The sequence below is a fragment of the Zootoca vivipara genome, chromosome Z2 (genome assembly GCF_965207765.1).
Source record: "Zootoca vivipara chromosome Z2, rZooViv2.hap1.1, whole genome shotgun sequence".
In the NCBI taxonomy this organism is placed as follows: Eukaryota; Metazoa; Chordata; class Lepidosauria; order Squamata; family Lacertidae; genus Zootoca; species Zootoca vivipara.
Genome location: NC_142585.1, coordinates 25,665,595 through 25,690,651, shown reverse-complemented (window position 1 = coordinate 25,690,651; position 25,057 = coordinate 25,665,595). Strand labels below are relative to the sequence as shown.

Sequence of the window (25,057 nt, the reverse complement as noted above, 5' to 3'; positions counted from 1 at the left end):
AAAAGCCCTTTCCCTTCAGAGGGAATTAAATCTGGCTGTCAGAGGTTCACCACACCTGGTCTGTGCCATATTGATTTAAACCTGATAGCTATCCATAGGCTTATGCTATATGCAAAGCCTTGCCTTTTGTTGTTGTTCTGCTTCCGTTCTCCCCATGTGGTTGACAACCCAGAAATTAAATGTAAAATATTAATATCTGTATCTTCCTGACTCCCAAGGACAGTCACACAATTGCTTCTGTCCTTCCAACAGCATCACTGGCTGGTCCTTAGAGTCATTTACTACTTGTTTGGTTACCTAGACAACTCATTCCTGGACATTAAATCAAGAGTGAAGAAAATTCCTCGGCCTGAGAGCCAGATTCCCTGGTGAGAAACCTTCCATGGTTCACATGCCTGTGTTGGGTAGGTAAATGGATCATGGAATCACAGAGCTGAAAGGGACCACGAGGGTCATCTACTTTAACCTCTGCAATGCAGGAATCTTGTGACTCTCTCTGTCTGTACATGTTCATCTCTCCATCCAGGCAACCAAGAAGCATTATTTACAGTTCAATAACATGTTTGACAGGGACCCAGGTGGCGCTGTGGGTTAAACCACAGAGTCTAGGGCTTGCTGATCAGAAGGTTGGCGGTTCGAATCCCTGCAATGGGGTGACCTCCCGTTGCTCGGTCCCAGCTCCTGCCCACCTAGCAGTTCAAAAGCACATCAAAGTGCAAGTAGATAAATAGGGACCGCTCTGGTGGGAAGGTAAACGGCGTTTCCATGCGCTGCTCTGGTTCACCAGAAACAGATTTGTCATGCTGGCCACATGACCCAGAAGCTGTCTGCGGACAAACGCTGGCTCCCTCGGCCTATAGAGCGAGATGAGCACCACAACCGCAGAGTCGGACACGAATGGACCTGATGGTCAGGGGCCCCTTTACCTTTACCATGTTTGACAGCCTGGCAAAACAACTAGAGAAAAAGTGGAGCAGTGTCAGTAGAGTTCACATTTTTCCCCTGCCTACCCACCCACCCCCCCAATATTCTTAAAAGGGTGTCTTCTCCAGTCTTCAGAGAAAAGCTGGAAATAGGGAGGCAGGAAAAAGTCCTCCTTTCCTTCCACTCTGCAGTTTTAATCTGAAATCTTAGGTGCAGTACTGCACCCAGAGCTCAGAAACTGCTTGCACTAATGAAATTCCCTGTCGCAAAACACACCTAGAACAATGGGAGCTTCAAACACTGAGAGCAATGTAGGCTGGGCTGCATGGATCAGTGGTCTAACACAGTAAAAGGCAGCTTTCTATGTTTGAGGAAGGACTACAGCTCAGTGGTAAAGCCTCGGCATCCCTCGGCATCTCCAGGCAGAGTTGGGAGAAAGCCTAATTTGAAATCCTGGATAGCAGCTTCTAATGTTCTTGTTCCAGGCACCTCTGCTAAATAAAGTTTGGCACATGTCTATCAGAAGTAAGTAGGTGCCAAACTAAATCTTGGGTTTTTCAGAGAGGTTTTGGATTAAACTGAACTTGTATCTGATTTTGGTTTGGGCCTTTTGGTTTTGTTCTGCTTTTTTGTTCATGTTTGCTTCAGCCAACTCCTATTGACTTTTTCTTCCCATTATCTGCCCTTCTTTGCTTTTTTGTGCTGTATTTTTTCTGCTGGTTTTAGCGTGGTTGTTTTATTTATTTATGTAATCAAACTTTTTGATTACTTGTTTTATTTGGTGATGGAAGCTGCTTTATGTCACTCTTTATGTGAGGATTCAAACTTTTAGGTAAAAAAGACAAATCCATCCATTTCACAGCTTCTTTCTGGCAATGAATGAGCCACATGTAACTAGAATGCTAATAACTCCTTGCAATGTTTGAAATGATGCTACAACCCTGAATAAGGATGAGTACAGTAAAATCGCTTTCTTCCCCCCCAGGAGACTTGGGATGACATCTTAAGTGGATACCTCCCTTACCTTTGCTGCTAGAAATGCACTGCAAAGGCTCCGCCTAATGGGGTAAAGGTAAAGATAAAGGACCCCTGACAGTTAAGTCCAGTCGCGAACGACTCTGGGGTTGCAGCTCTCATCTTGCTTTACAGGCCAAGTTTTTCCAGGTCATGTGGCCAGCATGACTAAGCCGCTTCTGGCAAACCAGAGCAGCGCATGAAAACGCCATTTACCTTCCTGCCAGAGCAGCACCTATTTATCTACTTGCACTTTGACATGCTTTCAAACTGCTAGATTGGCAGGAGCTGGGACCGAACAATGGGAGCTCACCCCATCACGGGGTTTCAAACCGCCAACCTTCCGATCGGCAAACCCAACCGGCACAGTGGTTTAACCCGCAGGGCCACCCGCGTCCCTATTGCAAATGATGCATCCACTTTAGCTTACATGCATATGACATCTTTTGCCACAGTAGGTGCATGGGCAAGAACAGGAATAGCCCACATGCTGCCTTCAGAGTTCCCATGCTGTGAGTTCCCATCATCCTTGACCATTGCCCATGATGACTGGGGATGACAGTAGTACACAATATTTGGAGGGCAGTACATTTGCTATCCCTGGACAAGAGTCTGGGAAGGGCTCTGCAGAAACCTTTTCCACTGAAATTTGTTTCAGTCCAAAGCAGCGGTTCCCAACTAAGGCCCGGGGGCCAGATGCGGCCCAATCACCTTCTAAATCTGGCCCACTGACGGTCCGGGAATCAGCATGTTTTTACATGAGTAGAATGTGTCCTTTAAAATGCATCTCTGGGTTATTTGTGGGGCCTGCCTGGTGTTTTTACATGAGTAGAATGTGTCCTTTTAGTTAAAATGCATCTCTGGGTTATTTGTGGGGCATAGGAATTCGTTCATGTTTTTTTTCTTCAAAAAAGTCAGGCCCCCCCACAAGGTCTGAGGGACAGTGGAAAGTTTGCTAACGCCTGGTCCAAAGTATGCAACCAAACGATACAACTTAATTATCCAGGCCAATGACTAGGCAAGGATTGGATTTCCAGATCATGCAGGACCCCATAAAAATTATGGATTAAAGTGACAGTGTCTATTCAACATACTGTCATATAGAGACAGCAACTGTCCTAAGCACACTTAGCTGGGAGTAAGCCCCACTGAACCTAGTGTGGCTTGCTTCTAAACTAAGCAGACATGCAAAGGATTGCATTGTTATTTTTTGTACTCAGCATTACAAATAGGTCCACAGTTATTAGGCCACCAGCACATATAAACACATATGTAATACACAAAGCAACAGAGAAAAAGACAGCCAAGTATTTAAATCTGTAATTCCCCAGCATTGTTACCTGAACGCAAATCTTACCCAGTGAAGGCAAATGGATATTGACAAGCCTACATTAAATCTATGGTATTTATACTTATCACTTCAACCCGACTGAAACAGCAGTCACAACATATATAGTTGCTTATAGACCCATAACTGCTGGTTTTCATATTTCCAAATGCAAAACTAAATGGTTTGTATCCAGTGTAAATCATACTCAAAGTAGACCCATTGAAAATAATGGTCATGACTAACTTAGGTCCATTAAGTTCAATGGTTCTACTCAGAGCAGAACTCAGTTAGATACAACCTAAGTGTTTCCTTCTCTGTCCTTGCATCATCTTTGTAACCAAATGTCTTTTGCATTAAGGCACAATTCCAAACTCATTAATCAGTTCCTTTAATCACCAACTTAAGACTGAAACAAACTGTAGAGAGTGTTTTACATCATGCCCTCTTTTTACCCATATTTCTCTCTCCCCCGCATCCTGTTCCATTTGCTTTTAAACATCCAGCACGAGGAAGTGTGTCTACGTATCTCAAAAGCTCAATTACCACAGTGTGAACTTTGGCTGGCCCTGATTGAAAGTATTTTGCTACCGCTCTTGTTTCAAAGATTCCTGCCTGGAAATCAGAAGCAGAGAGCTGAATGAAACAGCTACTAATAAAATATAAAGGAAAAGAAGTTGCATACCCCGCCCCCAACACATACACAGCTGAAAAGGACGCTGCTGCCTTAAAGCTGCTCCCACACACTGTTCCTCTGTAAAAACTAACTTGTCTGATTTCAGTGTTGTCAACATAGATCATTTAGTCCAAGATACAGTATCACAACAGGCCCTCTTTAAAATGTGGGGGCAGTTCCCTGTGTAGTAAAGGCAGAAGCTATGTTTTTCTTGGCTACTTTAGGCTCAGTAAGCAGCTGTGGTTGGCAGCAACTCAATCTTTATTTGCTTATCAGGAGTTTGGCGATAGTCCCACTGATGCAATTAGAATCGTAATTAGTAGGACCCATAAACTAGTAACATAAGCACTTCACCACACAGCCTAGCCCAGAAATGCCCACCTCACATTCCATTCGTAGGGTATTAATTTAGCTAGAAGTCAACCATTCCCAATTCTTTCCCCCCATGGAAATATCTAAGCTTCTGCATGTTCAGAACCAAGTATTTCCCTGCCCAGGAAAGCCCCCATGGTGCCAGTCTCATCTTTGGGATAACAAATACGGCTCTGCCAGGCTTTTGAATACAATCTTATTGCATGCCGCTATTTATTATACATTAGCTATTTATTTTATCTTGGTGCTCTCTTTTTTCGTAAAGTACCCTAGAAGCTTTGCTGAAGGGAGGTCTCTCTCTCTCTCTCTCTCTCTCTCTCTATATATATATATATATATATATATATGGATCAGCATTCCGTTTCCCAGAGTGCTTAACTAGATAGTTACAAGAAGCCAAATAGCAAAACGAGTGCAATGATGCTTTCCTCCTGGTCACATTCAGCATCTGTTATTCAGAGCTGGCATACAGACTCTGATCCTAGAGAATACAACACTGCTAAGCAGGATAATTTCAAAGGAAATGAAACCTTATCCAATCAGGGGTGCCAACTTGAATAAAATATTGGGAGGGGCAGATAAGCCCTGCGCCACACAATCATTCACAACACACACACACCATTTGGATGCTAATGCCCATTAACTTGGGGGGTGGGGGCCTCAAATATTTTAGGAGGGGGCTGAAGGGACCTTGGCCCCTAGGAGTTGGCTCCTATGATCTCCATAACTGGAATGAATGCCTATTATGCTATTATGGTTATACCATCTACTCCTATCCCTGGGGGGGGGGGGAGATATTTCTAAAAATTCTGTTTCCAGTGTTGCTAAACAAAAGGGGTCCAAAGGCCTTTTTTTTGCAATGGTATTCCTCACCTGCATCATCGTAACTACATGGCAGGGATTCAGCAAGTAGATGACTGTCCTGGAAGCAAACTTGAATCCCACTTCCAATCCAAAGGTGAGGCAGAAGAACACCAGCAACAGGTTCTTCCCTATGCTCTCCTCTTTCCTCCGAGACTGAGCAAGCAGGTCCCCCACCTCCTTGGAATGGGTCCGCCTGATCTTCTGTAGGGACACCACCACCTCCAGAACTCCCACACATAAGAAGACCAGGGTCTCGACCAGGCGCTGTTGCCAGGGGAGGAAGGCAGCACACTCAGGACCCCCATTGCCTTCAAAGCTTGGGTCCACCCCACCGTACATCCAGTCCAGAAGATTGGAGAAGCTGTAACGACTCATGGCAAACCCCTTCTGTTCCTCTTCTGCTTGGCCGTCCTGGAGTAGGTGGGAGCTTGATGAGATCAAAGCCAATATGCTGTTTGGGTGACGAAACATGAAACAGAGAAGAGTCCTTATCAGCAAGTCCTCTCCCTTCCACTTGTGAGACACAGAAAGGAACTAGGCAGGTGATCCTCAGCTCTCACTCTAGGCGCTCAGGTAAGAAGCTAAACAAACCTGCAGGGAGGATAGGAAATGAAAAACAACTTACCGTAATTTTCAAACCAGAAAACAGGATAAAGAAAGGACAGATAACAGAACCAAGTTCTCTGCTCTCTCTTCCAGCAGAAGGCCAGTCAGCAAACTGTTGCTTTATGACCCTAAAAGAACTTTGGCAACCTGTCACAATCCAGATGTTTTGACCTACAATTCCCAGCCCCAGCCGGCAAGGCCTCTGGAGGCCACCAGGTTGAAAAACCTGCCTGAAAAGCCCAGGCACTATGTAACCGGCACACTGTGTACAAACACACACCACGTATAAACAAACACACAGTGTGCCAGTTACATTGTGTCTGGTTGCCCAGGTTTCTAAAGCAGCATGGCTGGTACTACCTGGGTATATAACAATACAAAATAACCACACAAAAACAGCTTTGAAGGATATATATATTAATACTCCCTCTCTCTCCGACTCCTATTTCTCTATTTGAAATATTTCACAGCCACATCATCCAATGGAATCCAGGGTGTATCTGCTACAACAGGCACGACAATGCACAAAACAATGCAATAAAACAACATCCTTCACAGTAAATTTGCGGACAGAGGCAACAAAAGGCTACAGAAACTAAAAGTAAACAGAGGCAACATTACCTTCTTTTTTCTTTTTTTAAAGAGCCACGGCAGGTTTTTGGGGTTTTTTTAACCTCTTTAACTAGGCAGGGCTCCTTTATCCCCCCAACCCGGCTAAGCTCCCCACGCAAAAAAAGAAAAAGGCGCTTCGCCGACGGGATGTGGTCGCCGAACGGGATCGTCAGCAACCACAACCCTTGAAGGTAGGCCTGCTCGCTTAATCACCACTTTCACCAAATTCCCGCGAAAGAGGAGGGAAGCGGAAAGGGGGCGAAGAGAGGGAGGGGGGAGCAAGAGAGGAGCAATTAATTTATTGAAGAGTTGGAAGGGACCCCGAGGGTCATCTAGTCCATTTATTTCCCTCCCCCTCACTGGCGCCACGCTCCGCCTTCCCCCACTTCCTCGCGACACCATTCTCTCTCGCACGCGCGCCCCTACCTTCCATGGAAGTCCCCCCGCAACTCTTTCTCTCTCTGGAAGGGGCTAGCTATAATCTCCCCTCCCCGGGGAAAAAAAGCTGCGCTTTCTGGTCCTCTGTCTCCTCCAGCGAGACTTCCCTCCCTTTAGTACCTCAAAGGAAGGCGGGAGCGAGGGAGGGGGCGGGTCGTGGAGGTACAGCAGGCCCTCCCTCAGCTCTTGCCGGGGCAGGCGCTACATTTGGAAGCCCAACAGCCCGGCTCTGGGTTACAGACCGGAGGAGGAGGCGCAGCGGCAGCAGAGGTGGCGGCCAGCGCTTATCGCCTCCACTTCCTCAGGTGTAGCCCGAAACGCAGCTGGGGCGCAATCTGCGTTCTGGACGCTGCTGCTGCTGCTACTCTCTGCTCGCCTCTTCCAGGAGAAGACCACCACCACCACGCCGCCCCCACCACAGCAGCCAGCGAAGCAGCATCACCCCACCGACGTGCTCGACTAAGGCTAAAAAATGGAAGGTGCACCCCGGATTGGTTGCGCGGGTCTTCCCGCTCCGCCTCTTAGAAGGCGGCTCCTGTGGTTCCGCGCTGCTGTTGCTGCCCCCTTTTCTTCTCTCTCCGCCTCGCTTCCACTTGTCGCCTCAGTCAGCCCGTCACTACAGCGTAAGGAAAAAAGGCGGAGAGGTGCGCTTTGCCGCGCTTGCTCCGCGGGCTCGGTTTCTGCCCAGTCTTTGCCTCCCCGCTTCGCCACTTGCGAGCGCAAACGCAAACAGTTCCTCTGGAGTGTGTTATGTTCCACCGCCTTCAGTGGGGCTTAAAGGTAAAGGTAAATGTGTGTAGGTGACTGCACCCTCAGTGTTCCTCTAGCTTTCTGCAAAGTGTTTTTGCCTCGGTCCAGTATACCTGAAGGAGCGTCTCCACCTGTTAGGGGAAAATCTGGGTCCAGATTTTTCCCTAACACACACACACACACACACACACACACACACACACACACCTATCGTTCTGCCCGGACACTGAGGTCCAGTGCCGAGGGCCTTCTAGTGGTTTCCTTGCCGTGAGAAGCCAAATTACAGGAAACCAGACAGAGGGCCTTTTCGGTAGTGGCACCCGCCCTGTGGAATGCCCTCCCACCAGATGTCAAAGAGAAAAACAACTGCCAGACTTTTAGAAGACATCTGAAGGCAGCCCTGTTTAGGGAAGGTTTTAATGTTTAATAGATTATTGTATTTTAATATTCTGTTGGAAGCCGCCCAGATGGGCGGGGTGTAAATAAATTATTATTATTAAAAAGAAAAAAACTAAAAACCTCCCCAGAAACAGCTAGCATCAAACCGGTGGCCCTCAAGATATTACTAAGCTCCAACTCCTATCACTTCTGATGCTGGATTGGTGGTGGGAGTTGAAGCCCCGAGGACATCTGGTGACCACAGGATCCCTTCCCCTGAAACTGCATTTCATGGGAAAGGGTTCTAGCCGAGCCTTCCACCTAACATGCTGGATTTCTAATTGCAGGGTTGGTGGGGGGGTTGTTTTGTTTTGTTGAAAAGCAGGCACATACCTAGGGGTTGTCCAGGTTGCCCCCTACCAAGGGCTCAGTCCAGGATGTGTGTGCAAAAATTGCACCTGTTCACTCTGGCTCAGTGTGCCAATGGTGCAAGGGATGCGGGGGGAGGGGGTGCTGATACAGCTCCTTGCCAAGGGCACAAGGGAGCCTAGGATTTCATCACATCAGCCCTCTGCACATAGGAACCTAGCATGTACAGTGCTTAGAAATGCAGATGACTAAGTGGTATATAAATGTCTTGAATGAATAATTAAATTACCAGCATAACAGGGAGAGGGATAGCCTTCTTTCTTTCAGCAAGGCAGAGAGGGGAATCATCATAATCTCTGCAGCCCAGGAACTCCATACACACTGCCCAGGCTTGCACCCCAGGGAGGTCACTTAGGTGCTGCTCATGCAGTGTTTTGGTTTCATTCCAGGAGGCACACACTCCATTGTCTCTGTGACAGACGAGTGCCTACAACTCTCCACTCCTGCCTTGGGTGAGGCATATGAATAAGGACCTCTAAGGAAGAAGAGCACAGGATCTGGACTATTTATGCAGGCAGGTAGCTAGCCCACTGGGCCTCAAACAGCTTTTTTCTTTTATTGCTGTAGGAGGTGGTAATCTCAACCCCAAAGTTTTGAGATTTAGCCACAAATCATGCTTGCCTGCTAAGCCCCCTTCTAAAAGTTTAGCTCAATAGTAGAAAGGAAAAGTAACAGACTTGCCAGTACCTGTAGATCTTAAAAAAAAAAAAGAGGTGTAGAGGCTGGATGGCTTAAATCTCCCTACCCTGCATGTACACAACCAGCAGCTACAGAAAATCCCAGTGACACCAGTGAGGCCTGCAGCCTAGGAAGAGTTCCAAGGACTAGATAGGAGGGTTGGTGAGCCATCTTCAAGCGGAGGTTTCCCACCCCAACACACAGGACCTAACCTAGCACAGTTGCATTAACAATGTACTTTAAATCCTGGGGAAAGTTCTTGGAGAAGAGCTTAGACTTGACATCAAGATAACTGGAAACCTAATACAGTATAATGGTCATTAGGAGGCTCAGAAAGAAGATATCCACAGAGAAAACATCCATAGTGATAAACAATATTGTATTATCACTAACAGAGCGACTTTGCAGTGTCAGATATCACTGATGATATGAATAGCACTTGAGGCAGGTTCCGTGTGTCCAGTCTTGTACTACAGTGAAAGGCTGGCTGCTATTTCAGCTAATTACAAAAGATGGCACATGTTCCAGCTATCACTTTTCGCCAGGAATGGCCCCTATTTTCATGTATCTTTCTCTAGTGAATTGCTGCCCCAGTGCCCCTGTCACTGAGCTACATTTGCACCTGAGTCTTCACCTAAGTACACCCTTGCAGCCTTCTTAGAACCAAATGGGCACCCCTACACCCAAATCTAGATTTTCCACCATATCATTCTTAAGGTCAAGGTGGCAAAGAGGAGAGATGTGGATCAAGGCACAGCTGGGGTTGCAGTGGAATAGATTATCAAGGGGGCTGTGGTGGGAAGACATGCATGAGACACTTCAGGCTGCCTTTGGAAGTCCTGCAATTTCTGAATTGTATGGGGTTCCTTGCAAAACCCCTTGCTTCTTCCTCAAAGGTGATCTCCAGAACATTCAGGTTGGGTAGGATCCTAGCAGAAATTAAGGAAGAGCCACAGTGCATAACTGTTATTAGAGTATTTGCAACAAAGGAGAACTGGCTGGGGGCAAAACCAGAGATGGATGGCTCTGCCTACTGTTGCTTCTTGCTCTAACTAGCATTGGCCACCCTGCCATTTAATTGCACCAACTGCTATTACTCTTTCGCAGGTTAGTTTTTCTTTCAGACTACCTGTATTAATCTTTGTGGGCTTATTTTTCAAGGTTGGTGTTCTTGCCACAGTACTCTGCTAAGGAATTGTTACTCTTAAAGACTTGTGGAACTGTTTGCAGTTTAACAAAAATGCTCCTGACTCTTGCTGCTACATTCAGAGCCAAGTTGCTGTTCCCTATTTGCAAAGCTTTTCTCCTCATTGGTTAATCTGCAACCTTCCTATGAACCTGAGCAAACATCCATATCTTGTGTTAACAACAGAACAGACCTCCGAAAGCAATAGATTCCCTGGATATGAGACACTTTACCTCTTCACTTTTCCTTTCATTTGACCTCAGATGGCCTCTCTTCATCCTGTTGGCTTTCTGAAAATGGTGGCAGTGCCATTGGCGATTAAGAGCAAGTAGGCACATTCATTTTAATATCATCCATTGAACCCAGAAGGCTTTAGAGCAGCGTTTCTCAACCACTGTTCCGCGGCACACTAGTGTGCCGCGAGACGCTGGCTGGTGTGCCGCGACGTGCGGCGACGAGAAGGGCGATTTGCATTGTCACGTGCCTGGCGGCCGCCAATAATCACCGCTGACCCGCCGGAAAGCAATATTTCTCCTCCTCTTTCCCAAAGCTCAGTGCAAACGAGCCTGGCGGCCACCAATACACAGTGCTGACCCGCCGGAAAGCAATATTTCTCCTCCTCCTTCCCAAAACTCAGTGCAAACGAGCCTGGAGGCCGCCAATACACAGCACTAACCCTCCGGAAAGAATATTTGGCAAGTGTTTCTTACAGTCATAATTATAATATAGGGCGGCACAGAGTTAAATTTTTAAACTTTTTTAATGCTGGTGTGCCTCGTGATTTTTTTCACGGAACAAGTGTGCGTTGGCCCAAAAAAGGTTGAGAAACACTGCTTTAGAGTAAGTCCAGTGGCATTTCCTAAAGGTGACACACTTGTTGTTGTTGCTGCTGCTGCTGCTGCTGGCATCTGTCTGTCTCGAGGAAAAAATGGAGTGCACCTCCAGGGGTGAAGTCAAACTGCTGTGTTAGCAGCACCTAAGTGGCTTCTCTGGGGCACAAGCCCAGGAAGGGTATATGGAAGTTCTGGGCTGGGCTATCTAGATGACAAGACACACACCCTTCAGCCTTGCTAATGTGGTCCAGAGGAAAACAGGGCAATACATTTGGCACCAGCTTGGCTGCAGGGGTTGCTTGATAGAGGCCTACAAGACACCATCCAACCACCATAACCCTAACCCTTTTCTTCTCCCAAAGATATCCTGCAGAGCAGTAGAGGCTTAGGGGCAGAGATGGGCTACCTTCCCAAGTTGATGAGCCCCATCTGCAACTCAATTCCCTCTACAACAGGCATGTCCAAAGTCCATTTCGGGGGCATAATTCGGCCCGCTGGCCGGTTTAATTCGGCCCCTGGGGCAGTTTATTTCCTGGGGCAAAATCATAAAAGCTCAACAACTTCAATCATTGGGGTAAAATCATAAAAAAGCTGAACAACTTCAATCCTAAAAAAGGTCAACAACTTTGGTCGGCCCCCACGGCCCTTCACTTCATCAAATCTGGCCCTCTTTGAAAAAAGTTTGGACACGACTGCTCTACAGCATGTGCAGAAACCCACTATTGGTCTCACCCGCTCAATGTGCCGGAGCCTGTCTTCGTATGCAAAAAAACCAAGAGTTTGAGACCCATTAGCCACCCTCACCTGGTTTAGCTGGCCCGTTAAAGCTGTTTGCTGAGGTGTGGCTGCTATTGCATGCTGACAGCTTCTAGGAGCCATAGCTGAGAACTGAGTGCAGGGTGGGGACCACAGATGGACCAACTACCCCAAAATAAGCAAGACATGTCCCCTATCAGAGGTACTACCCCTCCCCTAACACCTCATACAGCTAGAACACTTTAGAGGAAGTCCACATGCATTGCCTAAAGGTGACACAGTACTTGTCATGGAATCATCCTGCCAAAATAAGGATGGCTCCCCAAGTAAAACCCTTTTCAACACTGTGCTTAGGAATGTCACTGCACTGCAGGGACCATACATGGTCTGATGGCCTACAAATCAGAGGTTAAGCAGGCCTGAATATGGTCTGTGCCCTTGAGTTCCATCATGGAAAGATGTGGAATATAAATGTAAGAATAAGAATTTTCAAAATATCTAAATAATATACTGAAGGTGGTATAACAGAAAAAGTATAGCTTGAATGGAACTAAGGACTACAACCAACATGCCCTCAATCAAGGTTTCAGCAAAGCTGTCACTGTTAAAGTCTGTTCTCAAACATGAAACTTTTCAAGTAATGCTGTGTCACAGGAACACACCCACACATTAGCTACGTAATCGTGGTTTGTGCACACAGAGGCCTCCTGCTAGGATGATTCCATGTTCTTCTCTTTCCTCTGTTATCTCCTTTGCACCAGACTGCATGCTTGTCTGGGCCAGGAGACCTATCTTAGGCCACATCTGCACCTTACATTTAAATCAGGAACAGCAATGGCTTCCCCCAAAGAATCATAGAATCATAGAGTTGGAAGAGACCACAAGGACCATCCACTCCAACCCCCTGCCAAGCAGGAAACACCATCAAAGCATTCCTGACAGATGGCTGTCAAGCCTCTACTTAAAGACCTCCAAAGAAGGAGAATCCACCCCACTCCTTGGCAGCAAATTCCACTGTCGAACAACTCTTACTGTCAGGAAGTTCTTCCTAATTTTAGGTGGAATCTTCTTTCTTGTAGTTTGAATCCATTGCTCCGTGTCCGCTTCTCTGAAGCAGCAGGAAACAACCTTTCTCCCTCCTCTATATGGCATCCTTTCATATATTTGAACATGGCTATCATATCACCCCTTAACCTTCTCTTCTCCAGGCTAAACATACCCAGCTCCCTAAGCCATTCCTCATAAGGCATCGTTTCCAGGCCTTTGACCATTTTGGTTGCCCTCCTCTGGACACGTTCCAGCTTGTCAGTATCCTTCTTGAACTGTGGTGCCCAGAACTGGACACAGTACTCCAGGTGAGGTCTGACCAGAGCAGAATACAGTGGTATTCTGTGGAATCCTGGGAACTGGAGTTTGTTAGAGGTGTTGAGTGGTTAGGAGATCCCCTGTTCCCCTCACAGAGCTACAATTCCCATAATGGTTTAACAGTCAGTCCTTCTTCCCTGGACCCCTTTTACTGTAGTTAATAGCAACAGCTGGGGATAGAACATCATAATCTCAGGTCTTGCAATTGTGGGTGTACCTCAGTAGTGATTTATTTGTCTGGTTTGTTTATTATGAAAAAAATATGTGCAGATCAAACTTTATCTGCACTGATACCAGGCACACCATAAAACTGTTGGAATTTTTATTAGCAGGAGGGCCTGCATTCCCCTGTAGGGATGACACTCACACACACACCCCAACTGCATGCCAATGGTGCATGGTGCTTAGAGGCAGAAGGAGGGAGGCAGATAATGTGGCTCTTATCTTTGTGCCGTAGGCTCTATTCCAGCTCTGCAAAAGCCAGAGGTTTCTATGCCTGCCCTCAAATATTTCAGTCCACTTAAGATGCATTATCACAGTTAAAGGAAACATTCCAACAAAGGCAAAAAGCACTTGAAATGTGGAGTACAGCTGGAGAGGAGCATGATCTGGAAGAAATATGAGGGTAAGCTGCACTTGGCTTGTGGGCTGGAGGTTCCCCGCCCCTGTCATAGAACCCAAGGGTTATATTCAACCTTAGCTGGATTAGCTTGGCTCCTGCTAGTCCTCTTCACATGCTCTGCTTGCTTTTGCAGCCCTGCCCCTCATGCCAGGTGAATACTGCACTCATAACCCCTTCTGGCCCATCTGGAGAGCCAAGCCTTCCCTTTGCCAGCTGGCGGTGATGGGGCAAGCCTGGAGACTTCAGGTCAGCTCAGGAGGCAGGGGTCTGGCAACGCTAGTTACAATTCCCAGCAGCCCTTAACAAACCACAGTGTCTAGAATTCTTTGTCTCTCTGTGAGCAAGCACTGCAGGTGCCTTTTTTTCGGTTGATGGAGGTCATGCTTGCCCCCATTTTTGTCCTAGTCTATATGTATTGCATCTGAAGTTGTTTAATTGCTTAATTAATTTAATTCACACACCGCCTTTCATCTGAGGATCACAGGGTGGTTTACAGTATAAGAATACAAGAATGCACAACTTAACAACAAACAGAACAATAACCCGCAGTGTTCATTGCTCTGATTAATAAGATTGCATTATATATGTTCTTTGTTAAATCAGTTTGAGATATTTTATAGGAAGCATAATGGAATGGAATGAACAATTTTATGGTGCTGTCATTTTTTTCTTCTCTTTTAGAGGTAGCAGCCATTTTGTGCCACACTACTCCCTAGGACAGCCATCTTCTGACTAGCATCCATGGCATTTTCTTATAACTCAAATGGCAACTGGCCCCCCTCCCCCCAAAAATATTATTTTGAGTCAGACCATTGGTCCATTGAGTTCACTGTGGTATATACGGCTTCATCTGTGATTTAAATGTGATACCCTCCAAGTACCCAGGGGCAGTCCTGGAATTACAAAAACCACCCTGGCTTCTGAATTGATCCCAAAATGCCCCTATGTCTCCTGCCACTGCAGCTGCCGCCAAGCCTAGGGAGAAGGATGAGCCAGCACTTGTCCTGAGGAGCAGCAGCAGCGGCTGTGGTGACTGTGAGGGAACACCCCGTTGCCTCTCCATAGCCTCTCCATGACTCCCTCTACTGGCCTCAGCTCATAGTGGCTGCTCACATGATGTGTTGGCTCTTAGGCGCAGGGAGGGAAAAGAGCAGCCCTGGGTGGGAAGGAAGGGGGGATGGAATGGAGTGCATGGAATCTTGATTTTGAAGGGTAGTACTTGGCCCTTTGAAGTGTGACTTTGAATAGCTGCTGTTATAACACTAGGAACCGTTTTGCAATGCTGCAGTCTGGAGACAATCCTTTATTCATAGCATCCTTGTCACCCTTGTTCATAGCATCCAGTTCTGGTTATTTAGAGAGTCTTCAGAGGGCTCTTTAGACACAGAACAATTTTCTTGGGCCCTGCAATACAGTAACAAATTTTAATCAGCGCGGGGTAAAAGGTGTACGCTAGCAAGGTTATGCTTAAAATTCTACAAGGCAGGCTTAGGCAGTATGTGGGCCGAGAACTCCCAGAAGTGCAAGCTGGATTTCGAAAGGGCAGAGGAACCAGAGACCAAATAGCAAACATGCGCTGGATTATGGAGAAAGCTAGAGAGTTCCAGAAAAACGTCTACTTCTGCTTCATTGACTATGCAAAAGCCTTTGACTGTGTCGACCACAGCAAACTATGGCAAGTTCTTAAAGAAATGGGAGTGCCTGATCACCTCATCTGTCTCCTGAGAAATCTCTATGTGGGACAAGAAGCTACAGTTAGAACTGGATATGGAACAACTGGTTGGTTCAAAATTGGGAAAGGAGTACGACAAGGTTGTATATTGTCTCCCTGCTTATTTAACTTATATGCAGAATTCATCATGTGAAAGGCTGGACTAGATGAATCCCAAGCAGGAATTAAGATTGCCGGAAGAAATATCAACAACCTCAGATATGCAGAAGACACAACCTTGATGGCAGAAAGTGAGGAGGAATTAAAGAACCTTTTAATGAGGGTGAAAGAGGAGAGCGCAAAATATGGTCTGAAGCTCAACATCAAAAAAACCAAGATCATGGCCACTGGTCCCATCACCTCCTGGCAAATAGAAGGGGAAGAAATGGAGGCAGTGAGAGATTTTACTTTCTTGGGCTCCTTGATCACTGCAGATGGTGACAGCAGTCACGAAATTAAAAGACGCCTGCTTCTTGGGAGAAAAGCAATGACAAACCTAGACAGCATCTTAAAAAGCAGAGACATCACCTTGCCGACAAAGGTCCGTATAGTTAAAGCTATGGTTTTCCCAGTAGTGATGTATGGAAATGAGAGCTGGACCATAAAGAAGGCTGATCGCCGAAGAATTGATGCTTTTGAATTATGGTGCTGGAGGAGACTCTTGAGAGTCCCATGGACTGCTAGAAGATCAAACCTATCAATTCTTAAGGAAATCAGCCCTGAGTGCTCCCTGGAAGGACAGATCGTGAAGCTGAGGCTCCAATACTTTGGCCACCTCATGAGAAGAGAAGAATCCTTGGAAAAGACCCTGATGTTGGGAAAGATTGAGGGCACTAGGAGAAGGGGACGACAGAGGACAAGATGGTTGGACAGTGTTCTCGAAGCTACGAACATGAGTTTGACCAAACTACGGGAGGCAGTGCAAGACAGGAGTGCCTGGCGTGCTATGGTCCATGGGGTCACAAAGAGTCGGACACGACTAAACGACTAAACAACAACAACAACAAAAGGTGTACTGTTGCACTTCTTCCTTTTTTAAGGAGTGGGGTACATAGCTGCCAAGTTTTCACTTTTCTCGTGAGGAAGCCTATTCAGCATAAGGGAAAATCCCTGTAAAAAAGGGATAACTTGGCAGCTATGGTGGGGTAGGGTTCAGAACTTGCAAGACATAAAAAGGGTTTTTGAATGTTACATCACTCCTTGAGAGTTGAATGTGAAGCCCAAGGCATTGATCCAAACACACATTTCCCCTAACTATGAAGCCTTTTAACTGGGGCTGACATTATGCTAGAGCAGTGTTTCTCAACCAGTGTGCCTCCAGATGTTTTGGGACTACAACTCCCATCATCCCTAGCTAGCAAGACCAGTGGTCAGGAATGATGGGAGTTGTAGTCCCAAAACATCTGGAGGCACACTGGTTGAGAAACACTGTGCTAGAGTTTAAACACTCTGCAGAGGCTCCTTTTCGTGTCCCAATATATATTTCCAGCCCGCAGTTCACCATCTGGAGAGTGGGTTACCCCTGGAAATATGAAAGTCAGTGGTCTCTCACCAAGAAAGTTGGAAAGGGTCTTTGAAACCTCTTGTTTTTCTACAGTTTTATGGTGCAAGCAGAGCCTTTGCCATGAAGCAGATGTTTATGGGGGCCTGCCGCCCTCAGGAAGATTCCAAGCCCCTTCCCTGAATGTTCAGCTTTTATATAAACAAGGTCAGCTATAGGGGGGAAAGGATGCAAAGTGCTTTATTCCCAATGGTTTGCTAAGAAGCAAACCTGATCCCATCTTGATAGAAGAGCCGTGATCGATCAGACCCACCTAGTCCAGCTTTCACCCTGTCCCAGATGTTTGTTGGAAGCTTGCAAGCTGAACATGAACAAAACAGGTAGAACATAGCTATTGAATTTTATTTTAAAGCTACAGTAATAGCTTTTTAATAGTGGCCATCCAGATGCCTATTGAAAGCTAGTACAGCAGCACTCTCCCCCTTGTGGTTTCCAGCAAATAGTATTTGGCAGGTATATAGTACAGCCTCTTACTGTGGAGGCAGAGAATATAGACATTCAATGTGGTGTCCATCACTATACGGTATACAGTGGAACCTCGGTTTATGAACACCTCGGTTTACGAATTTTCGGTTTACGAACGCCGCGGACCCATCTGGAACGGATTAATTCACTTTCCATTACTTTCAATGGGAAAGTTCGCTTCAGTTTATGAACGCTTCAGTTTATGAACAGACTTCCGGAACCAATTACACCCATGCTTCGGGTTAAGTACGCTTCAGGTTGAGTACTCCGCGGACCCGTCTGGAACGGATTAATCCACTTTCCATTACTTTCAATGGGAAAGTTCGCTTCAGTTTATGAACGCTGCAGTTTAAGTACTCCGCGGACTGTCTGGAACAGATTAATCCACTTTCCATTACTTTCAATGGGAAAGTTCGCTTCAGTTTATGAGCGCTTCAGTTTATGAACAGACTTCCGGAACCAATTGTGTTCATAAACCAAGGTACCACTGTATTGTGAAAGCCAATTCCAGAGGTTTAACTTTGTGCTGTGTGAAGAACTCCTTCCTTTTTTTGTCATGAATCTTCCAGCATTCCACTTCATTGGATGGCCCCAGGTTCTAGTTTTCTGAGAGAGATATCTGCAAAGGCAAGGGGAGACTAACAGTCAAGTACTAAGCATTAAAACCTTTATTTTAATAATATTAAATGCAACCAAGTATACAATCTTTCAAATTATGCTGGATGGACAGTATAAAGATTTGGAGTAAGTCATCTACAGTAGCATTTTTAGAGAAACATCGCTGTTGAGGACTCAATGGTGACAGAATGTCAGGGTCACACCATCATCTCTGCACTACTGACAAAATGCAACTAGTAGAAGCCAAGAATGGACAGCACTGGGAGTATGTCAGGGAGAAGCAGACTTAATCTAATTACTGAACTTCCTTAGACTCCACTTGCAATTTCTAAACTGGCATAACAGTACGGTACATTAGTGAAGCATTATGTGTGCATGGTGGTTAAAGTGTGTGTTAATATTGGTTTCTCCCTGTTATTAATAGTTCATTCATGAGATGGCTTTGCTCACCAATTTCTTCACTGAATGCAAAGGTAAGCATTCAGTCTTGGAAGCCAGATGGGTGCAAGCAAAGTTGTGTCATAAATCTCCATCACTTTCTGTCAATTTATTTTTGGGGATCTAATTTAGCAGGAATATTCTGCCAGAGAGTGCAGAATAAGCTGTCAGCTTTGAGTGCATAAGTAGAAGCATATAAATAAAAGGCACACTGTGGTTTCATGATTTTTCATCTGAACAGCTGCATGTTTTAATTACAATGTAGCAAGTGGAATGGCTTAGATCACATATCTGCCAACTTTCAGGGCAATTACTTGTGCTGTTTCTCTCTTTTTCTGCAGCAGCTGGTTTTCTTTTTTCACAAGGCAAAAAAAAAGCATTAGAAATTAGAAACACTTGTCTGTGGGAGACGAAGGTGGGTGAAAAGGAGGAGTGAGAAATGGAAGAATATCTGTTAGCTTTAGGTTCTGCCCCCCTCCCCAGCCCTAGATATAAAAAGCTCAAAGCCTTGGTTTGCTCTGCAGTGAATCTGTTCTATCCATGTTAGATCAAAGGAGCCCCGTTTACCTCTCAAGGTGATGTTGAATCAAGAGACCTTTTGACAACATCCGGTCCAGAAGAAAAAGTGGATAGGAAGAGGCCTGGCAAATGAATTTAACAAATGCCCCGAATGTGTCACCAAAGTATCATCGCTTTGCTGAGAGAATATAATAGGATTTGAAATGAAGCTTCTGCAACAAGAGATACTAGAATCCAATGCATTTCTGAAAGGACTGTCAGAAATGTTTCTCTTATATGCAAGTTAAAGAGACTGCTTCTGCTGTGGGTCCCAGTTAGTTTTCCTGTGAATTCCTTGACTACTGTCCTGCAACAGCCAATATAGGCAACAGCTTGAACCCTGGGGGAAGTGGCGGAGGAAGGGGGGGATGTGGTCCGGCACCAGGCACCCGAGTGGCTAGCTATGCTGCTGCCTGGGGAGATAAGATAGTGAAGGGGAAAGGCGCAAATTCCCCTCCACCTGCACATTCGTATTTGCCTGCATCTTTTCCCATCTACTGCTTTGACTCCTTACCCCAATCTCCAAATGCATACAGATCACATACAGCTTATGCTGAGATAAGTTTAACTTCACAATCCAAAGGTGACCTAGATACAGATAGGAGTCACTGATAAAAGAAATTACATATTAGGGTCATTAACTGATCACATATATGTTAGGGGAAGAGATGGATAGAAGTGCTGATGCGCAGTTTTCACATTTCCTTGATTGCCAATTACTGGCAGTTGCAAGTTTAATGGCAGGATGTCTGCAGTGGGCTGTGAATGAATGCCAAGTGTATAAATAAGTTCTTTGTTTCGTACAAAAATCTATATTTGGAAAGAACATCAGTCTTCTACATGTTGCAATCCTATATACATTATATATATATATATATATATATATATATATATATATATATTCAGGGTGGGTAAGCCGATCAGAGTGGCTTCACAGTCAGCTAACACTGTTCACACTTCATTAGCTCCTCTGAGGATTTTGACACTCTGAAGTTTATGTAAGTGCTGTTCTCAGAAGAGAAACACTGAGTTGGGGGCAGAGTTTCTTTCCCAGACCCTCCAAGTGTCCCTGTTTTCCAGGGACATCCCTGATTTAGAGAAGCAATCCCAGTTTCCGATTCAATTCCAAAATGTCCCACTTTTCCTTAGGACATCCCTATTTTCATTGGAGAAATGTTGGAGGGTATGGAGTTATCTGACCCCCCCCCCCGAGCCATCTGAAGGCAATCCTATATAGGGAAGTTTTTTTAAAAAAAAATGTTTAATGTCTTATTGTGTTTTTATATTTGTTGGAAGCTGCCCAGAGTGCTAGGGCAACCCAGTAAGATGTGTGGGATATAAATAGTAAAATTATCATTATGGAATGGGGCATCCCTATTTTCATCGGTGAAATGTTGGAGGCTATGCTTTGCTTTCCACCAGTCCTTGTTATTTGTTTCAAATTATAGGAATCTTGGAAGAGAAAATGTAGAGCTTGATGGCCTTTAGACTCTCCTAGCAATGTGATTCTTTTAGTGTGTGAACACACTGTCGGGCAATGCATGCATTTGAGGGGGACAGGGCATCTTTCCACCGTGCTGTACACATAATGTCACCCACCCCATGCTTCCCAAAGTGGGGAATTCTACCCCTTTGGGGGGGCACTGGAACGATCCAGAGGGGCGGTAATAGCCTCAGGTATAATTAGGGGGCACTGAATAAAAATCAGGGGATGGTGTAAACATAAAGAAGAGAAGAAGAAAAATGAAAAACCATTTGTACATGTTTCATCTGTCATGTAATGATGCTTCTTGTCAGGTTGGGGCCCGTTGCAGGAGGGCAACAATGCCTCCCCTGGATCTGGCAGTCTTGCTAGAGGCAAGGGATTTCCCCGGGTTTGGGTGAACCCTTTTCAGCTTCATCCAGACCCAGGAAGTAGATCACAGCTTGCCTGCCTATTTGGCCAATGGCAAGTGGGCCGCAGGGGCCAGCCCTGCCCTTGGGACAGATCAGACTGAGCCAGCAGGCTTCACTCCGGTCCACTCCATGGTCCACCCCATTCGTTTAAGGTTGCAGGCCTAATCACACACTTACTAGAGAGTAACTCTTATGGAATTCCATTCCATTATGAGTAAACATGCTTAGGATCATGCTACACACTTAGTGGTATGACCAATCCCAAAGGATCAAAGTAAGTTACAAAATTTTTATTTATTTTTTGTATTTTCATTGAACTTAACATCTCCTGTTAAAATAGAACAGGTCTGTAGGTGCTCTTTTTCCGTCAGTGCAGCTTCCCAGATGATAATATCTGTCATTGTTACAGCTCAATAAACTATTCATGTTGACATCCATCTCTATTTCTCTTTTATATCTGAGTCAGGTAAAAGAAAAACCAACAATGGATGTGCTAAGCTGGTGCCAAAAACTGGTAATGGACTGGATGAGAACCGATAACTTGGAAGTCAAGTCAAGACAAGACAACTCCTGACAAGTTGGAAGTACTGTTGATAGATAGCTCATCTAACCAGAAAGGTGGAGTTCAACTTCTTTCTCTAGGACGGCTGCATCTGCCCTTACAAGTCAATCTTGGATGGCACTGATGTTTTGGAGTGCCTTTCACCAGCTCTGTCTAGAGCAGCTTTGGAGAATCTTCTGCCTTCCAGATGTTGCTGAATTGCAACTCCCAACAGCCCCAGTAAGTGTGGCCAGTAGCCAGGAATGGTGTGAGCTTGGGACTCAGCTACATTGGCAAAGAAAGAACACTTTATATGTCTTGTTTATGCAGTCTAACACTGTGACACCAGATGGCGCTGTGGAGTTCCACATTGTATTTGCTAACCCAATTTCTCATACAGTACAAAGTTTGAAACACATTTAACTGAAACCCCCTTTGATGTGTCTAGATCCAGCCTTTGAGATACCTTGCCCACAATTATCCATTATGATAACCTCTAATTACAGCAATGTGTTGCTTGCAGAGCTACTTTTGAAGACACTTCAGAATCTTCAGTTACTGCAAAATACAGCGGCAAGACTTGACCAAGACCAATTAGTCAGGGGCAGACTTTGGTAATATGGCACCCTAAGCAAGGACAAAATTTTCCCTCCCCCCAAATATTTCTTATTTTCACAATGATTCTTATTCATACAGTTGGATAGGATGCAGTTTCTTAATGGATCTTCTCACTATTATTATTTTGTGCCCCCTCCGCTTGGGACCCTATGTGGGAGAACCGCCCGCACCACCCTATATCCAGCGCTGAATTAGTTGGAGCACATATCAGATATTCTTAAATATTCCTACTGGCTATTGGCTGATTTCTGAGTAGCTATTTAGTGCTGATGCTTACACTGAGAGCCCTACACAACTTGGGATCAGTGTACTTGAAGGAACCTCCGCATTAGCCTGTCTGCGTGCCGACATCATTACCTTAGACACCCCTCCAAATACCCCCATCATCAAATGACAGGTGGGTGGCCTGCCCAGTGGTGGCTCCCAACATGGAATTTTCTGCCCAGGAAGGTTAGCCTAGTGCTTTTTTTTTACAAGATAGGCATGTTTATTTCCCCAGGCTATTAACTGCTAATTTGTGTAGACCTGCTGCTGCTGCTAGTTTTTATTCATTGTTTTAAATGTCTAGGTTTGTTGTTGTTCTGGGGTTATGCTACCTGTTCTTGTTGATTCTTTTATTGCTGTGACCCACCCTAAGAATATTTATATTGGTGTTTGGCATAGAAAACAAACAAATAAATTATGGAATATAACTTCCCCACCTCCACCCCTCCCTTGGTTTATTAAAGAAAAAGAAAATTATACAGTCCTTCCTAGAATTCTGTGGTGGAAAATACAAAGAGAATGTCATTTTCTAAAAAGACAAAGGCATGTAGTATACCTTTTGAACTCAGATTGTATTTTAATTCTGTCAGCTCCTTAATGATACTTTGTGGAGTGTGATGCCTCCTGGTGGCTGTCTGCTGTTTTAAAATGTGCATACGCTCTCATTTCAGTCCTGCTGAAGGGGGGTGCAGATCAATTCTCTTGTAAGATTTGTGGTTATTGCTTTTCATGTCTTCTAAACTGAAATATTGCTACAGTTGTACAACCAATAATAAACAAACGTTGCAATTCATTGCACTTGATGCAAACAGGTCTGTCATAAGTGGAAAACAGGGCTGTGGTAATACCTGTATTTTCTTTTAACCTGCATGAATTCATTCAGAATCAATAAAATCTTAGGCTCCCTTCTGCCAATAGCTACAGGTGAGAGTTGCCAAAATGCAATTAACTCTTCAAGTTCACTTCGTTGCTTAAATTTAATTCCCTATTTGTATATCTAAGTGTGTTTTGTTTTCAGAAGGGTGACTTTCACATATATTGACAACATTGCTGCAGTTGCAATATCTAAAAGATATCTAAAAGTTACTGCAATAAGTAAGGGTCCGCAAATGTACTTACCAGCTTCCAATAAAGAGCTTTTAAAAATAATTGTTGAATGCCACTCCAATCTCCAAGATGTAAGAGGTGCCAGGAGTTCTAGCACTTGCCCCGAGTTCAGTTTCCTTGGAATGAAGGTTGGCAGACACTGTCGTGTCATTAGCATCTATGGATTTATTTACACATATAAACAACCTGAGCATAGGATGGAGAATGTTCATAGTATTAACACTCCCAAATATATTGCATCTCCATGAGCCACAGCTTTGGATCCAGAACTTAGCAAGCATGTCTCTGTGTCTCCAGCTACCAGCCCACTTCTAGCTCTGCTCATGTACAACATTGGCTATTGTTCTCCTACAAAGATGTGGGGGGAGGCCCACCCATTTGTTCCATGCACAGAGCCACTCCTTTGGTTATGCAAATCATGGTGCTTAATTAATCATCCAAAGACAGTACCTAAACAAAGGAAATGGTTTGGCAAACTTGCTCTCAAGCATTCTAGCCCAGGCATCCCCAAACCTGGCCCTCCAGATGTTTTGGGACTACAACTCCCATCATCCCTAGCTAACAGGACCTGTGGTCAGGGATGTTTTGGACTACAATTCCCATCTTCTCCGACCACTGGCATAGCTGCCAAGTTCTCCCTTTTTTTAAGGGAAATCCCCTTATGCTGAATAGGCTTCCTCGCAAGAAAAGGGAAAACTTGGCAGCTATGGACCACTGGTCCTGTTAGCTAGGGATCATGGGATTTGTAGGCCAAAACATCTGGAAGGCCACAGTTTAGGGATGCCTGTTCTAGCCCCTCAGATACAGAATCCCAAGAATTGGGAGGAATTCAGGGCATCATCCAGGCTGATCCTCCAAATTCATAACAGTATTGATTCTGATGAAGTCCTTTGTCCCCTTTCTGAGCTGACAAGCACCAAACATCTTGCTGCCTTCTGCAGCTGCTTCCACACTTAGCATTTAGTGTGGAATAGCCATGCTTCATTTAGCTGGTCAATTTATAGGTAACTCTTAATGCCAAAATGGGCATTAAGGAGACTCTGGTCAGGAGAACATGGAAATGCCTATGTAAACTTGTTTGTTCGTTTTTTAACACAGTGATCTAAGTGGTGTCATCAAATCACTGTTCTCCTCTGTGTTCCTTGTGTTATTTCCACCTTTTCTCAAGTTACAGAAAATCCAAACTTTCTGGAAAGTACAGAACACAGTACAGTGGTACCTCGGTTTACAAACACAATTGGTTCCGGAAGTCTGTACTTAACCTGAAGCGTACTTAACCTGAAGTGAACTTTCCCATTGAAAGTAACGGAAAGTGGATTAATCCGTTCCAGACGGTCCGTGGAGTACTTAAACTGAAGCGTACTTAACCTGAAGCGAACTTTCCCATTGAAAGTAATGGAAAGTGGATTAATCTGTTCCGGACGGGTCCGCGGAGTACTCAACCTGAAGC

At 45.1% G+C, this 25,057-nt stretch overlaps 1 protein-coding gene and 1 long non-coding RNA gene across 10 annotated transcripts in view; one reads left to right on the top strand and one right to left on the bottom strand.

Annotated features, from left to right (window-relative positions):
• Window positions 1–7,321, bottom strand: part of TMEM164 (transmembrane protein 164) — a 51,344-nt gene extending 44,023 nt beyond the window's left edge. The window contains exons 1-2 of one of the 8 annotated variants that reach the window (XM_035113676.3): window positions 6,822–7,321; window positions 5,187–5,768 (exon numbers count right to left, since the gene is read on the bottom strand). In XM_035113676.3, the coding sequence (XP_034969567.1) occupies window positions 5,187–5,648 (462 nt within the window). In that variant the 5' untranslated portion in view covers window positions 5,649–5,768; window positions 6,822–7,321. Of the gene's footprint in view, window positions 1–5,186; window positions 5,769–5,802; window positions 6,251–6,404; window positions 6,543–6,821 lie in introns of those variants that run through there. The other 7 variants (XM_088664641.1, XM_035113677.3, XM_088664640.1 and 4 more) reach the window with 7 other exon arrangements.
• LOC148686591 (uncharacterized) lies at window positions 6,462–23,293 on the top strand. Of its 2 annotated transcripts, none has more exons than XR_015948670.1 (2): window positions 6,462–6,586; window positions 21,544–23,293. It is a non-coding gene; the product is annotated as an uncharacterized LOC148686591 (long non-coding RNA). The 2 variants fall into 2 exon arrangements; XR_015948671.1 differs by having other exon boundaries at window positions 6,474–6,586; window positions 21,540–23,293.
• Window positions 23,294–25,057: the final 1,764 nt, after the last annotated feature.